The sequence below is a fragment of the Pelodiscus sinensis genome, chromosome 18, assembly GCF_052426305.1.
Source record: "Pelodiscus sinensis isolate ZL-2025 chromosome 18, ASM5242630v1, whole genome shotgun sequence".
NCBI lineage: Eukaryota > Metazoa > Chordata > Testudines > Trionychidae > Pelodiscus > Pelodiscus sinensis.
The window spans coordinates 30,223,010-30,239,924 of NC_143069.1; the positions used below are offsets into that span (position 1 = coordinate 30,223,010).

At 51.0% G+C, this 16,915-nt stretch overlaps 1 protein-coding gene across 1 annotated transcript in view; it reads left to right on the forward strand.

Moving 5' to 3' along the window:
• Positions 1–15,064, forward strand: part of LOC102452746 (long-chain fatty acid transport protein 2) — a 33,443-nt gene extending 18,379 nt beyond the window's left edge. The window contains exons 6-10 of the mRNA XM_075915115.2: positions 3,970–4,060; positions 6,637–6,835; positions 11,596–11,693; positions 12,684–12,814; positions 14,231–15,064. Coding sequence (XP_075771230.2) covers positions 3,970–4,060; positions 6,637–6,835; positions 11,596–11,693; positions 12,684–12,814; positions 14,231–14,407 — 696 coding nt within the window. The 3' untranslated portion in view covers positions 14,408–15,064. The remainder of the gene's footprint in view (positions 1–3,969; positions 4,061–6,636; positions 6,836–11,595; positions 11,694–12,683; positions 12,815–14,230) is intronic.
• The last annotated feature ends 1,851 nt before the right edge of the window (positions 15,065–16,915 follow it).

Consider the following 16,915-nt stretch of genomic DNA (forward strand, 5'->3'; position numbering starts at 1 on the left):
GATTGATGCCGTCCTGCTTCAGACAGGACTCATGTAACACACCTTTTAGAGCATAGCAACAGGGTCTAAATGGGGTAGTTAGAGAGCTCTGGACCATCAGTCTCCCTCTCCTTCGCACTTTGGCCCTGTGTAGACAAATATTTTGCTTCCAAAGACAATTAAGTGACTTCACCTCCAAAGCGAATTCAATGATTCGGAATTAAGGCCGCCTTCGTTCTGAATAGGAGTGTCCCCTCCAGGTTTAATTAACCCACTTTACAAATGAAGTTGGATTCATTGTCCTGAGTGTTGCCAGGTAGGCAACTCGGCCAAACTACTAGCTGGATTGTAGGTGAGGTTTGAACCCAGACCCCTTGCGTATGCTAGAGCTACAAAAAAGCATTTTTTGAGGAATAACATTAGTTTGAACCAAGAGGTTTGGGTCGAACTAGCGCGTCCCGGCACGCACTTCCTGGTTTGAATCAGCTGATTTGAACTAGTGCGCCAGCGAGATCATGTTAATGAAGCGTGGGATATTTAAATCCCCGCTTCATTGACTATTTCGAATGCCTGCATTTGCATCCCTAGTTCAAACCAGGGTGCAAGTGTAGACATACCCAAAGGCAGACTCCTAATGCCTTCACCTCATTGCAGATGAGGATGCTCAGGAAGGTACCTAAAAGCTTTATTTTTTCAGCAAAAAACGCAGATTGAACTATGGCAAAACATTTCACAAATGTGGCTTTTTGGGCCAATTGTGAGTTCATGTGGAGTGGGGTTTTTTTTTGTGGCGTGTGTGTATCCAAATGGCTGGGTCGTGGTGCTCAGGCCTGATCCGGTTCTGATCTCATTTACACTGCTGCCAATCCAGAGTGGCTACATTAAGCGTAGTGGTCACGATAGCGGGCGGCCACACCAGAGTGGCTAGAGATTTTGGTGGCTTTGTTATAGGCCCCAATTTTCCAAATGCTCGCCCCCTGGAACGTGAACCCCTTTCGGGGGGAAGGGCTCTCAATTTTGGCTCTCAAGTGACGTGATCTCAATCAGTTGGTGCTCCCAGAATGCTTTGCACTCGCACCCCAAGGCCTCGAAAGCCAGGCAGCCTTTAAGCAGCACTAAAAGTCGGTTAATTTTTAACCAGAGGAATTTCTAGTGCAAACAGGTAAGAGTTCAGGGAAACCCTAATGAACTTCTGCACCGAGGTCAAAGCAGATGCTGGAAATGGGCCCTTCTAGCTTCGGAGAGCCTGAATCTATGAACCAGGCCAGTCCAGTGGACACAGAGGACACCAAATAGCTCTTCTCCCGAAGAGAAGCAGCATCTTTTCAGAATCTCCCAGAATGCATTGTTTCTGGGAGCCGTGCTGGGAACACGGGAGAGATAGAGCTGAGGTGACATTTTTCCACCGAATTATTTTTCTTTTCCCAGCAGAAAACGTAGTGTTGGAGAGAGGGGAATGTGGCCCCAATTCAGGTCAGGTTCCCTGCATTGAAACTCTGAGCAATTCAAGCAATATTGACATTTGATTTCAAGCCCAGATTCAGGCTGGAAACAAGGCGAATTCCAATTCTGGCCCCACGTGGAGCCCCGTAGACCCTGCCCAGAAACGAGATGAAGCAGATCCCAGAATCTGCTTCCCTGGGATATGAGGCAATTTCTCCCCCACAGGCAGGGCCGTCCTTACAATTTATGGGTCCCTATGTAGCTGAGGCCACACATGCTCCCCCCGCATAGTTTCTGGGCTCACAGGCTTCCCTGGGGTCAGTGGAGCCACAGAGGCCGAGGGCTCCTCTGCACCCCAACTCTGGCAGGAGGGAGCCCTCAGGTAGCAGCCAAATAGTGTGTGGGGAGGAAGGCCGCCACCAGGAGGAGCGAGCAGCTGGAGAGGGGCCAGACAAGCACCAGGCAGCAGAGGTAATGGGGCCATTCAAAGCACACGCAGCCGCATGGGGCATCCCAAAATGGGGTGCCCCAGATTTTGGGGTGCCCTCGGCAGCTGCGTATTTCACGTGGGCCTGGGGACAGGTGGGGAAAGGGCTGGTGCTTCACACACAGAGTCCGGTGAGGTTAGGCCGAGAGAGGCTTGGCAATCGAATTCCCGGCTCGCCCGTGAAAGAACGGCAGGACCCCTCCCCCCCGATCTATTTAAGCCCTGGTGAGGAAGCACCAGACTCGTCCAGCCCACGGGGACCAGCTAACGGAGGCTGGGGGAGGCTCACTCTCCCCAAATCTCTGCTAATGCTTCTCGCTAGCTGGGCTCTGGCAGGTCCCAGAGCTCCTCTGGGCATCCAGGCTTGGCCCAGGCTGGCCAGGGCTCGGGACTCCTCTGGGTGCTGCTGGCCGGGGTTCAGAGCTGCTCCGTGTGCCAGCAGAGCAGCTGGGGTGGGGGCTGCTCTGGGCTGGTTAGCAAGAGTGGGGACGGTTGGGGCATATCCTCAGGCAAACGGGGCGGAGCCATAGGTGGAAGGGGCGTGGCCTCAGGCGGAAGGAGCTAGTCACCCTGGGTATGTCTACACAGCAAAGTTATTTCAAAATAACTTTCCTAGCGTCTCCACAAGCCAACTGCTATTTCAAAATTAATTTGAAATAGTGGAGGGCGTCTTTCGAAATGGGTAAACCTCATTCCACGAGGGATAGTGCCAATTTCGAAACTGCTGTTTCGAAATAAGCGCTGTGTAGAAGCTTATTTCGAAATACGGGGCTTCCAGCCCTTCCCAGGGTCTCCTGCTGGCCGCCCTGGCCACAAGGTAACTTCTGACATGATGCCCTGCTGGAACCAGTTCCGGAGCCAGTTCCGGCCGGCCTTCAATGCGATTCGGCATCCAATCAGTGTGGACGCGCTTTTTCAAAATAGCAAAAAGCTATTGCGAAATGCCTTTTGTGTACAGACACATTTTTTCAAAAGAAGAGATTTCAAAATAACTATTTTGAAATTAGATATTTCAAAATAACACTGTAGTGTAGACATACCCCCTGCAGGGGAGATGTACGCCCCACCCGCTCTTTAACTGAGTGAGAAAAGGCAAGAGTGGATGCCATCTGGAAGATGCTTTGGCCAAATGTGAGTTGATACGTTCAGCACAGGGCTAGTCAGGAGACATTCTCTGGCCTCCGTTATACACCAGACTGTGCACGTGGTTACCTATGAAACCCAGCCACGGTCGTGCGTCAGCGTAGGCTCCCCCCAGGCCAATGGAGGGGTTCCCCCATCCGTGTGGTTAATGCAGACCTAGGTCAACAGAAGTCTACACAAGGACTTCGGTCAGCTTAACGACACGGCTCAGGAGCGTGGATTTTTCGTGTCCCTGAGCACCAGAGGTGGGTTGACCTAATTTTCTACATAGTCCAGTCCTGGAGGGTCCTAGTGGTCCCTTGTGAAGCCGTGAGCTGGTAAAACTTCCCCAGGGAGATGCTGGCTTCAGGGCACCATGCAAAACTCAGGCAATATGTATCAAATTGCCACGTGTTGTGCCCAAAATATTACCAAAGAGACACCCGGCTCTAGCCCCGGAGGAAGAGGTACAAACTCCACCCAGCTTGTCAGAAAGAGCCAGGTGGAAACCAAACAAGGGCTTTGCAGAACTTCAGTGAACTCTGTGATTGTTCCAGCCGCGGGGGAAGCCGATTCCAAAGGGCAGGGCAGCCTGCCAAGCGCCAACCCCCAGGTGGGCACAGCCAAGAACTATCAGCACGGGAGCGAGACGGACTCTGGACAGGCCAGGAACCCTGCCTAGTAGGGCTTTAAAAAGTGCCTCGCTTTCCCATGACTGATGCTGGCGCACGGAGCAAACGAGCACCGTGCGGGAAATGTTGCAAAAGGCTCCGGCAGCTGCATCCTGACATGGCAAGTTATGTGCCATAAAGGGGGAGGGCGTTGGGTGGGTCAGGTCGCTGGACTCTATGGGCTCCCTGGCTGTCCTTGGCTGGGTCACTGGCACTGGTGTCATTTTCCCAGCTGACATCTGCCTTTGTCATCCCCGGTCTCTCCAGATGCTCGCCCCATTCGAGCTGGTCCGGTACGACGTGGAGCAGGACGAACCCGTGCGAGACGAGAGAGGGCTCTGCATCCGAGTCCTCCCCGGTAAGAATAAAAGGCCGGGCCCCCAGGGGGTGCTGATGGGGGGAGGGAGCAGGGTGCAGTGGTTAGTGTCTTTGACTGGCACTTCAGAGACCTGCCCTAAGGGAAAAGCAGTGGCAGCGTCTCCCGATTCAAAGGTGCTTTGACTATACCTGAAAACCGCTGTCATGTCCCCTCTCAGTCTTCTCTTTTCCAAACTCAACAAGCCCGGTTCTTTCAGTCTTGCCTCATAGCTCGTGTTCTCTAGACCTTTCATCATTCTTGTTGCTCTTCTCTGGACCCTCTCCAGTTTCTCCACATCTTTCTTGAAATGTGGTGCCCAGAACTGGACACAAGACTCCAACTGAGGCCTAACCAGTGCAGAGTAGAGCGGAAGAATGACTTCTCGTGTCTTGCTCACAACACACCTGTTAACGCATCCCAGAATCATGTTTGCTTTTCTTGCAACAGTTTCATACTGTAGACTCATATTTAACTTGTGGTCCACTGTGACCCTGTCGTGTGGTTCGGCTTTTGGATACAAAAGGTGCCAATAAAAACACCTCAGATAAACTCCTGTTAACTTTATTATACACAGAATAGTAAAGGAAAGCAGTGCAAGGTTACATAGATCTATTTCAATACACAGGCTAATTAGCACAGTGGGATGTGATAGCTCAGTGTTTTGAGCATTGGCCTGCTAAACCCAGGGTTGTGAGTTCAATCCTTGCAGAAGCCATTTGAGGCAAAAATTGGTCAGGCATGGTACTTGGTCCTGCAGTGGAAGTAGGGGACTGGACTTGATGACCTTTCAAGGTCCCTTCCAGCTCTAGGAGATAGGCAATCTCCATTAATTTTTTAAATAAGGGTATGTCTACACTACATAGCTCCATCAACAGAGCCATGTAGATGAGCTTTGTAGACATAGCAAAATGAAGCGGTGATTTAAATAATCGCCACTTCATTTATATCAAAATGGCTGCTGCACTGTGCCGATCAGCTGTTTGGCGGCACAGCACGGTAGTCTGGACGCTCAGCGGTCAACATCAAAAGCCTTTGTCGACCGCCCCAGTAAACCTCATCCCACGAGGCATAACGGGGTGGTCAACACAGGTTTTTGATGTCGACCGCCAAGCATCCAGACTACCGCGCTGTGCCGACAAACAGCTGATCGGCTCAGCACGGCAGCCATTTTGATGTAAATGAAGCGGCAATTATTTAAATCGCCGCTTCATTTTGCTATGTCGACGCAGCTCATCTACATTACTCCGTCGACATACCCTAATATAATACCTACACCTAGGGCAATACCCAAGATACTTGATTTTAAGGATAGGGATATACGTGTACTTATTTCTATCAATCACACACAGTTCCGCCGCTAAGACCCTTACGATTGTCAGATGATTGTCAGACAGGAGGTCGTGGCCTCGTTTCCCCACGCACAGAGATGTCCACAATGCATCAGTCGTTAGGAATAGGCACAGCTTCTAGTTGCAGTGAGTAAGGTAGTAGGAACCTCTTACCTAATCCCTCCCACCGATTATCTTTTCTACACCTACGAGACTTGGTCATTCTAGCAAAATCTACCACGCCTGCTCTATACCAATACTCCCATTGCACTATTGTATAAAGCACTCCTGGTTCTCAGAGCTCACCCCTCCTCGGCCTGGCCTACATAGCACTAGGCTTGAATCAGGCCTGGTTTGCTTTGTTAGAAGCCACGCTTTGGTCAAGGCAGCCATTGCTAGTCCGGTTAAGGCAGAGCCGGACAACACAAACATTCTTATTCTGGTGAAGATGGGGTTGTCCAGGCTCCCCTACAAACCCCTAAAGCAGCGAGGAGTCCTGTGGCACCTTATAGACTAACTGAAGTTAGTGCATGTGCATCTGACGAAGTGGGTCTTTGCCCATGAAAGCTTATGCTCCTACACTTCAGTTAAGTCTATAAGGTGCCACAGGACTCCTCGCCGCTTTTGCAGATTCAGACTAACACGGCTAACCCCTCTGATACTCTACAAACCCCTAGATTCCTTTCTGCATTTCAGGGAAGATGAGAAACTGGAGAAGGTCCAGAGAAGAACAACAAAACAGATGAAAGGTCTAGAAAACATGAGGGAAGGCTGAAGGATTGCATTTGTTTAATTTAGAAAAGAGAAGACGGAGGGAACATGATGGCAGTTTTCAAGTATCTAAAAGGGTGTTACAAGAAGGAGGGAGAAAAATTGTTCTCGTTGGTCTCTGATGGCAGGACAAGAAGCAATGGGCTTAAATTGCAGCAAGGGAGGCTGAGGTTCGACATTAGGAAAAACATCCTGTCAGGGTGGTTAAAAACTGGAATAAATTGCCTAGGGGGGTTGTGGAATCTCCATCCCTGGAGATATGCAAGAGCAGGTTGGACAGACGCCTGTCAGGGATGCTCAATGGTGCTTGGTCCTGCCGTAAGGGCAGAGGACTGGACTCTCTGACCTCTTAAGGCCCCTTCCAGTTCTAGTGTTCTATGGTTCTGAGTTTTCTCCCCTCCAAAATGGACTCCTCCTCTTCCGAAAGCAGTGCTCCATAGAGGAGACACCCACCCGGCTTCTCCTTCTCCCTTCCAGGTGAGCCGGGGCTGCTGGTGGGGAAGATCACGAAAGCGTCTCCTTTCCACGGCTACGCGGGAGACCGTCAGAAGACGGAGAAGAAGGTCCTGAGGGACGTGTTGAAGAAGGGGGATGTCTACTTCAACAGTGGAGACCTCCTCATGGTGGACCGTGAGGGCTTCCTTTATTTCCAGGACCGGGTGGGAGACACATTCCGGTAAGTTCCTGTAGTGGGTTGGAGTGGCCACCTACTGACCCCAAGGGGGAATCGCCCATCCCTGAGCTCGCCTGGATGACTCACCTGGGAGGAAGCCAGGGGGCGGGGCTAGGGATATAAAAGGACTGCCTGTAAGGCCAGTTGGGCCTCCGGAGGATGACCAAGCGGGCCTGCTGCTGTGGCCGGAGGTTCCCAACCCGTGCAGGCTGGAGGACCTGCCACGGAGCCAGGTACGGAGGGGAGAACTGGAGCCGGCCCAGGGATAGCCGACCTTTGTCTGGCCGAGGGTCAGTGGGCTGCTGCGTGGACCCCCCTCCGACCCCGACATAACAGGTCAGTGAGTTTTGGACTGGATCCCTGCTGACCTAGCAGCTGACTACCGGCTGCTATTAGGGCCCTAGGCTGGGGCGCGGTGGTGCAGGGAGGGCCCGCATTCCCCCTGCCACCCCTTGATTGGGTGGCAGTCTCCCCTCCTGCGGCTTGTGGCCACAGGCAAAGTGCCTGAATCCCTTCTGACCAAGGAGACAGACTACTTACCGCGGCTTATTGGCTGTGAACAGGTTGGCTTGTTTTGTGTGAAGACCTTGCTGTGCTCTAGGGCTGGGCCTCTAGCTGTTTAATTATTGACCATTTAACTGTGCTAGCCTCCCCTGCATTTGGGCTGGCTTCCTAATTGCTTCCTTACTGCAGCCCTGCCCTGCAGTAGGGCTGGGTCATGAACTGCTCGGACTGGAACTGCGTGTAGTGGGTAGGAATGGCCATCCACTGACCCTCAGGGGGACACCTCTTATTCCCCGGGGTGCACCCCAATGGGCCACAATTGGTGGAGAATGTGAGCACCAGACCCTGACCCCTGATGAAAGGGGCCTTGTGATTGTCCTTTGAAGAAAAAAAAAAAGAGAGAGAGAGAGAGAGAGAGAGAAACCCCAGAAAGAGAGGGAAGCTATGGATCTGGAAAAAAATGTTCAGTGTCTAGCTGAGAACCAGCAGAAACATGGAATCATAAAGGGCAGTCGCTCCCCAGAGTTCCCTGTAAGCTTAACTGATCAGGAGAGATTCCAATGCAGACGCGTTCCTTGGATGCGGCATTGCTTTTCCGGGATACCGGAATAGTATCCCCCACTGCTATATTTATGAGGAGCTTAGATTTATTATGGAAAGTGACTTGCACTACTACACGATCACATGTGCCTGGTATAGCAATGACAGCTGCGCCCCCTGGTGGAGACACGGGGTTTGCCAACAGAAAGCATTCAACCATAGGACGGGTCTACACTGCGGGGGGAAGGTCTGCTTAAGGTACACGACTCCAGCCATGTAAATAACGTAGCTGGAGTCTGTGTGCCTTAAGCCGAGCTGCGCAGTGGGAGGTCGATGGGAGAAAAGCCTTCAGCATTCCACTGAGCGGGTCTTTACTAGACCTGTTAAATCAAACCCCAGAAGATCAATCACCAGAGCATTGATTCTCTGGTAAGTGGAGATGTGGCCTTAGAGAGATTGACAGAAATTGATTTTTTATAATATAATTTCACTAGATGATAACAAATGTTTCTTTCTGAGACTTTTTTTTTAGAGGTGGATTGATTTAAATGTTCACAGCTGCCCAAAATCCTGCTGGGAGAGGGTCAGACAATTATTCAGTGTCAGAAGAGGTTGAGGTTCAAAACAGTTAAAAGGTGATAAGCCACTAAAAGAGAAATGATCTACATCTCATGCCACACGAGGCAAAGGAAATGTCCTTAACTCAGCAAAGAATTGGCTTTCCTGTTCTTCCACTAGTCTGATTCCAAAGTCTGCATGAATGGGGTTTGGTTCTAATCAGCAGCAATTTTTTTTTTAAACTTCATCCATGTGCACATTTAGATCATTAGGGAGGGAAATATTTTTTTTCGTGAGTTTGTGGGTGCGTGTTTGTTCCTTGATTGGTGTACCACCACTGACCTTCTAAGCTTCACTACAGGGGAGGTTAGCCTAGAACAGGGAGTTGGCAACTTTTTCCAAGCAAAGAGCCAAACTTCATCAAAATTCTGAATAAGTGGCCAACAAAGAGCCATATAAGAATGTCCAGTTGCATGTCTGAAAATATATAACTTAATATTATTGATAATTCATAGTCTCATAGAACCATAGAACACTAGAACTGGAAGGGACCTCGAGAGGTCATCGAGTCCAGTCCCCTGCCCTCGTGGCAGGACCAAGCACTGTCTAGATCATCCCTGACAGGCGTCTGTCTAAACTGCTCTTAAATATCTCCAGTGATGGAGATTCCACAACGCCCCCCCCCCAGGCAATTTATTGACACGATTAATAATAGCATCAATGAAACATTGTACTCACAGACTTTATTTAATGGGACTTCTGCAGCTGCCTCTTTTCGCACATTTCTTCAAAGTTGACCTCAGACCTGGTCAAATCCAGGTTCCTCTGCGCATTCAAGCTCCAGGAGTAATTCCGTGTTTTAAAAATTTTGAATTTTTCATTTTAATTTAAAAAAAAGTTGCATGTAGTTTTTTGGGGGGGGAGGATGTCTGCATGGCCGTGTGCCGCGCAAAACAAGTGACGCCATTTGAGTTGCGCCACTGGCAGAGTTCATTTCGAGATAGCTTATTTCGAAATTTCGGATTTCGAAAGCGAGCGTTCTGCTGGGGTCTCCCTTATTCCTCGTGCAACGAGGTTTACAGGAAGCCGGAAGAAGCCGCCCGTTATTTCAAAATAATTTCGAAACTGCGAGTGCGCCGTTACGACATGCACAACGTTATTTCGGGATAGCGGACGTTAGCGTGAAATAGCGCCGCTGTGGAGACGTACCCGGAATGACCAAAGGGCCATATTTGGTTTCATACTGAGCAGGGCTGGCCAACTACATTTTGGCACTTAAGGCGGGGAGCTCAAATGACTCCCCCATGTCTCCTCACTTGGGCCAAAACTTTGAAAGGTCTTAATTCTCTCGGTCCTAGGGGCGCCCCCCCCACAGTCTGGCACCTGAGGCGGCTGCCTCAGTTCACCTCATGGTAAGGCTAGCCCTGATACTGAGCCATATTTGAGAGACAGAGAGACTTAGGAATATAATTTATGCTATCATGTGCCGAAAGTGTCCGTCTGCTATGTACATTGGACAAACGTCTCAGACACTTCACCAAAGGAGCAATGCCCACAAAACAGATATTAGACAGGATCACAAAGAAAAAACAGTTTCTTGCCATTTCAACCAGAAAGGACATTGTCTCAACGACTTGATTACCTGCATCCTGCTTCAAAGGCCTTTTAAGACTACACTTGAAAGAGAATCCTCTGAATTGTCATTCATGCTTAAATTTGACACTTTACACTTAAGTTTGAATAAAGACTCTAATTATCTTACCCATTACAAAGATAGCTTCCCCAATTATCACCTCTAATATCATTAGCTCACAGACATTTACCTCCCCCCCCAACCCCCTTCTGTTCTGAAATTTGATTTGTCCTTTTCATGTGTGTTCATTTTTTAATTGTATCCTTTGGTATATATGGTTGTGCCAATTTTCTTCCACTATTTGATCTGAGGAAGTGGGTCTGGCCCACGAAAGCTCATCACCTAATAAACCATCTTGTTAGTCTTTAAAGTGCTACATAGTCCTGTTTTTTGTTTCAGAGAGACTTAGGGGCTACTTCTACACTGGCATGATTTTCCGAAAATGCTTTTAACGAAAAGTTTTCCGTTAAAAGCATTTTCGGAAAAGCGCGTCTAGATTGGCAGGATGCTTTTCCGCAAAAGCACTTTTTGCAGAAAAGCGTCCATGGCCAATCTAGATGCGCTTTTCCGCAAAAAAGCCCCAATCACCATTTTCGCGATCGGGGCTTTTTTGCGGAAAACAGTACTGTGCTCTCTACACTGGCCCTTTTGCACAAAATTCTTTCGGAAAAAGATTTTTGCCCGAATGGGAGCAGCATAGTATTTCCGGAAAAGCACTGACAATCTTACATGAGATCGTCAGTGCTTTTCCGGAAATTCAAGCGGCCAGTGTAGACAGCTGGCAAGATTTTCTGGAAAAGCGGCTGATTTTCCGGAAAACCTTGCCAGTCTAGACACCGCCAGGGTGTATTTAGACTACAGGTTTTGTTGACAAAAGTGGACAACAGAAGGCGTTATTGCATCTACACTGTCCTTTGCATCTATACTATCATGTCGACAAAGCGGCTTGCTTTGTCGTCAGAACTGGATGTAGTTTAGATGCTCTTTGTCGACAGAAGCTTTGTCGTCAGTATCTGTCGACAAAACTTCTGTCGACAAAAGCCTGTAGTCTAGACGTACCCTTAGAAGAGAAGAGTGAGGGGGGATTTGATATCAGCCTTCAACTACCTGAAGGGAGGTTCCAAAGAGGATGGAGAGAGGCTGTTCTCAATAGTGACAGGTGGCAGAACAAGGAGCAGTGGTCTCAAGTTATAGTGGGGGAGGTCTAGGTTGGATATTAGGAAAAGCTATTTCACTAGGAGGGTGGTGAAGCACTGGGATGGATTCCCTAGGGAGGGGATGGAATCTCCATCCCTAGAGGTTTTTAAGTCTCGGCTTGACAAAGCCCTGGCCAGGTTGATTTAGTTGGGATTGGTTCTGCCTTGGGCAGGAGACTGGACTTGATGAATCCTGAGGTCTTTTCCAGCTCTGTTTCTATGATATTTGGCTCGAGAGCCATAGGCTGCTAACCCCGGCCTAGAAGATCACAAGGCTCCATTCTGGCCCTGAGCGCTGTGAATCTATGAGGGGCTGCTCTCTCTCCCTTCAGCTGGAAAGGGGAGAATGTGGCGACGACGGAGGTGGAGACCACGCTGGCGGCAGTGGAGTTTATTCAGGAAGTCAATGTGTACGGGGTGCCGGTCCCAGGTGCGTACCTCAATGATTTCATCTTGACACTGGGAGCGTCCTTTTTGGGAGCTGGCTTTTAAAAGCCATTGCATGGTGTGTCTGTCAGGATCTGAGTCTTTCTTTGCGGGTGCGGGGAGGAGAGAAGGCCCTGGGATTAAAAAAGTGTGTGCAAAACATGGAGGACTAGCTCTCGCCACTGCAGAAATCGCGGTGTCATTCAGGCAATGAGGCAGGGTGGCCTGAAAAGCCATCTACGGCTCCTTCTAGGAATGATCAAACCGGAGCCTTCAGCTTCTGGTCGGGGGGGTGGGCAATCATTTTGGAAGGGGAGCCACTTCACAAATTTTGGAAGTGGCCGTGGGCCTACCCGGAAGGGGTGGAGCTTTGGTGGAAGGGGAGGAGCTTCCAGTGGAAGGGGTGGGGCTTTAGATTGAATGGGCGGAGCCTTGAGCGAAAGGGGTGGGGCCTCAGGTTGAGAGCTCCGCTACCGGGAGCGTTGCTTGGCCCGGGTCCCTCCCCTCTGACTTCTGGCCAATGGAAGGGACCTGGAGCAGAGGGGAAGGTGCCGGGGCTGAGCCCCCTCCCAGAGCTGTCTGGGGCTTAGAATTCACACCGCATGGCTGGCAGCTCCTGGCCCTGCTGCCCACCTGTGGCCTGGCAGCCACAAGCTCTTTGAACAGAAGCAGTTGAAAGGGTTCACGCCTCCTGGGCAGCTCCCAGGCAAAGGGCCAGCGGGACCGAGAGCTGCGAGCCCTTTCAGCCGTTCCTATGACAATGGCTCGCGCCTTCCCCAGGGCTCCCAGGCAACTTGCTAAGGGGTCTAGGCAAGCCACATCCGGCCCACTGAGAGGCTAGTGCCCGCCCCTGCGCTAGTCGCTCCTTCACGGGATGTCTGGGCAGCGTGGGCAGAGCTAAGGTGAACCCGTGCCAGCTAATGCCCGTGTGGCGCGTAACACCGTGAAGCACCCCGTGGAGACGCAGCCCGACGTGTTGTGCTCCGTGTTCCAGGGCACGAGGGGAAGGTCGGGATGGCGGCCGTGCGCCTGAAGGAGGGGGTGGACTTTGACGGCGAAAAGCTCTACGCACACGCCAAGGATTTCTTGCCAAACTACGCCATCCCTCGCTTCGTCCGCCTGCAGGTATGAGGCTGCTTGGCTGGCAGTTCAGGTGACACATGGCGGGGGGGGGGGAGTGCCCCCAAACTCCAAGGGGGAGAGCAGCAAGGGGGCACAGCAGCCAGCAGGGGGACTAGCAGGTGAGGGGGGGGTCTGGTGCCCGCAGCAGGGTCCCCCTTGTGGGGGAGGGGGAAAGAGGCAGAGCCTCGGGTAGAGGGGGGTTGTCCTGGCCCTTCCCCGGGCTGGGGGGGTGTCATGTGGCTCCCCTTGTGCCCTTTTACCAGTCACCACTGTGGCAGGGGGACCCCCTACCAGCAACACCATAAGGCCAAAGACATGGGCGTCCTGGCCCCCCCCCTCCCCTCCCTGCCTCCAGCTGCCCCGCCCCCTGCCTCCAGCTGCCATGGGGGTTCCAGGTTCCAGGGCAGCTGGGAAGGCAGCTCTGGGGAGGTTCAGGCTGGGTCTGCCTCCCTCCTGCTGCTGCTCTTCCCCTCCTCGTGGAGGGCAGGGGAGGGGTGGCTGTTGCGTGTTCGGCATGCTGCTCTTCCCCGTGGTGTGGGCGGGGCCTCAGCAGAGGGGGCGGGGCTGTAGGCAGGGCTAGGGGCCTGCCTAGCCCAGCCTGGGCTGCACCGACTGCCCATGGCTAAAGTTTTGACGCCACTTTGGTTTGTGAAGAAATAAGACTCCAGAAATAACCAGTGTCAGTCTGGTTTACTGCTATCACCCAACCACACCACAAAGGCGCGGTGCACTACCGGTCTGTGGGAAACCATCTCATGCCCTGTTGTAAGCGTAGCAACGGCCATACCAGGTCAGGGACCAATGCCAGGAACTACGGAGGGAACGAACAGAACCGGGGCTATTTAGTGAATGATCCAGCCCTGCTTACATTCACCTTACATGGAAAGTGTGTCCCCAAGTTACCCGCCTCAGCTGCATTTTTATACCCCCCTGTTTACGAGTATAAAGAACGGTGAACATCCTCTCAGACTAGATTTAACCCACCAGCACCCTACCTCGGTAACTTGTTCCGGTGGTGGGAGAACGTTTTCTGCTCCAGAGGTCTGCAGACGCTGCTCTACCAGCTGTCGTCTGTCATGAAGACAAGCCCTGAGTAATGTTATTCTCCTCCTCCATGGGGCAAGACCAATGTTCCCTCTAATATTTTCCATGCACGTGCAGATTTTTCCACCCATGTGCGGAATAATTTAATGTGCACCAAGGCATGTGTGAATGTGCACCACCCGTTGAAACAAAACCTAGCTGTGCGGGGGCTCTGCTAATCAGCTAAGCAGCATTGGAATCTCTCCTGATCAGTTACAGGGAAATCTGGGGAGCAACTTCACAAGCCGGGCACTATAGTAGACTCTTACCCTTTTGTGTGCTGTGGCCAGTAGAGTGAGCCGATTGGTGCAACTTGTTTTGTGCTTTGTTACACAGGACGAACTGGAGATCACAGGGACGTTCAAGCAGTGCAAAGGGCAGCTAGTGAAGGAAGGCTTCAACCCAGCTCTCATCAAAGACCCCCTGTTCTTCCTGGATGAATCAAAGAAGCGTTTTGTGCCCATGTGCCCTGAGATCTACAGCTCCATCCTGGACAAGAAACTGAAACTCTAACGAAGACGTTAACCGTCCTTGCAAGGAAGCCAGGATGCCCCCAGTTTTTGGTTTCTCAGGATCCATCCGAGGAGGATCATGGATCCCTTTTGTTCCTCTCCTTCTGGACTGTCTCCGATTTGTCCACCCATTCAGTGAATAGTTTCAGCCAAATCCCCCCAAATCCAAAATTTCGGAAGGGCGAAAATGATTCTTTGAATGGTGCCACTTTGGAGTGCCTTTCCCAGAGCTAAGGCTGTGGCTACACTGCCAGTTCTTTTGGGAAGAAGATATGCAAATTGCACTCACATTTGCATGTCTTCTTTTGATTCTTTTTGCGGAAGAAGTTTTTCCAATATTTGGCCCCGTGTAGACAGGGCCAAATGTCGGAAAAAAACCCTCTTTCGCAAGACCCTGTAAACCTTGATTTACGAGGAATAAGGGGTCTTGCAAAAGAGGGCTTTTTTCCCAACATTTGGCCCTGTCTACAGGGGCCAAATATCGGAAAATCCTCTTCTGCAAAAAGAATTGGAAGGAAATATGCAAATGCAAGCGCAATTTGCATATTTTCTTCCAAAAAAACCCCGGCAGTGTAGGCATAGCCTGACAGAGATCTGTGTGGCTTGAAAGCTTGTCTCTCACACCAGCAAAAGTTGGTCCAATAAAGATTACCTCGTCTATCTTGTCTCCTCCTTTTGACTTGCTATGTAATGTCACCTTTTTGGATATGCTAGGGTGGTGGACCCCAACGCACCATGGCACCCACCAAGTGACCAGGCCCGGCCCTTTCTTGCGCCCTGAGCATGTGGCGCACGCATGGTGCTGGCCCTGGGCACGTGGTGTATGCGCGGCTCTGCCCCCGGACTCCCGGCAGCCCCAAAATGTTGGGTACCACTGTGGTAGGGTATGGCTAGATTGCGGGGGGGGAGGGGTCGGGATACCAGAGGTATCCCAAAAAAACTCCACTGCATCCAGGGAACACCATTGCTCTTCCGCTTTTTTTTGTGGAAGAGCAAACACGCTCTTTCGGAAGCCCCTGTATTCCTCGTTCTACGAGGAAGAAGGGGGCTTTCGAAAGAGAGGTTTTCTCCGACATTTGGCCCAGTCTAGACAGGCCAAATGTCAGAAAAGCCGCTTCCAAGAAAAGTATCGGTAAAAGCGATGCAAAATGCGAAGCGCGTTTTGCATCGCTTTTTCCGACAAACAGATGTAGGCTAGACATACCCTTAGGGTACGTCTACACTACAGCACTAATTCGAAGTAACTTAATTCGAATTAGTTAATTCGAACTAAGCTAATTCGAACTAGCGCATCTAGACCTAAAAACTAGTTCGAATTAGCATTTTGCTAATTCGAACTAGCATGTCCACATTGACTGGACCCTGAACCGGGGTTAAGGATGGCCGGAAGCAGTGCCGGCGGGGAATCAGATTAGGACTTAGAGCGTGGAGCTGCTGTCTCAGGCTAGCCGAGGGCTGTGCTTAAAGGGACCCGACCCCCACCCCGGACAGACAGTTCACAGGGGTTCCCTTCTCGCTTGTCTAATTCGATGAGGGACAGCAAAGCAGTCCTGTCTTGGTGTGCTCTGAGTACCCACACTCGGCACATCACAGCACTCGGCCATCAGCCCGGCTGCACTTGCCGAAGGCTGCCATCTGGGGGGGTGTCAATCGGGGGGCTTCAGGAGAGCTTCCACCCCGAGGAGCCCGCAGAGCCACCCCAGTCCTCCCCATCGGGGGCTCGTAAACCATTCCTCCCTCACCTCCTTCCACTTACCCCTCCCTAGCCCCCCTTCCTGATGTACAAAATAAAGGACACGTGTGTTCAAAAATAGAAACTCTCTTTATTGAACAAAACTCGGGGATACTGGGAAAAGGAGGTGGGAGAGGGGAAGAGAGAGGGTGGGAGAGGGGAGGGCAACTAAAATAATCAGGGGTTTGGAACAGGTCCCATATGAAGAGAGGCTAAAGAGACTGGGACTTTTCAGCTTAGAAAAGAGGAGACTGAGGGGGGATATGATAGAGGTCTATAAAAGCATGAGTGGTGTGGAGAGGGTACCTAAAGAAAAGTTCTAGAAGGACTAGAGGACACCAGATGAAATGAATGGGTAGCAGGCTTCAAAGTAATAACAGAAAGTTCTTCTTCACAAAGCAAATAGTCAACCTGTGGAACTCCTTGCTGCAGGAGGCTGTGAAGGCTAGAACTAGAACAGAGTTTAAAGAGAAGTTAGATAAATTCATGGAGGTTGGGTCCATGGAGTGGTATTAGCCAGGGGGTAGAAATGGTGTCCCTGGCCTCTGTTTGTGGAAGGCTGGAGATGGATGGCACGAGACAAATGGCTTGGTCATTGTCTTCGGTCCATCCCCTCCAGGGTACCTAGTGTTGGCCGCTGTCGGCAGACAGGCTACTGGGCTAGATGGACCTTTGGTCTGACCCAGTACGGCCATTCTTATGTTTTTATGTTCTAAGCTCAGGGCTCAGAGTTGGGGGTCTCACTGCACCACCTTGATTTTTATGCAAACCTGCTCC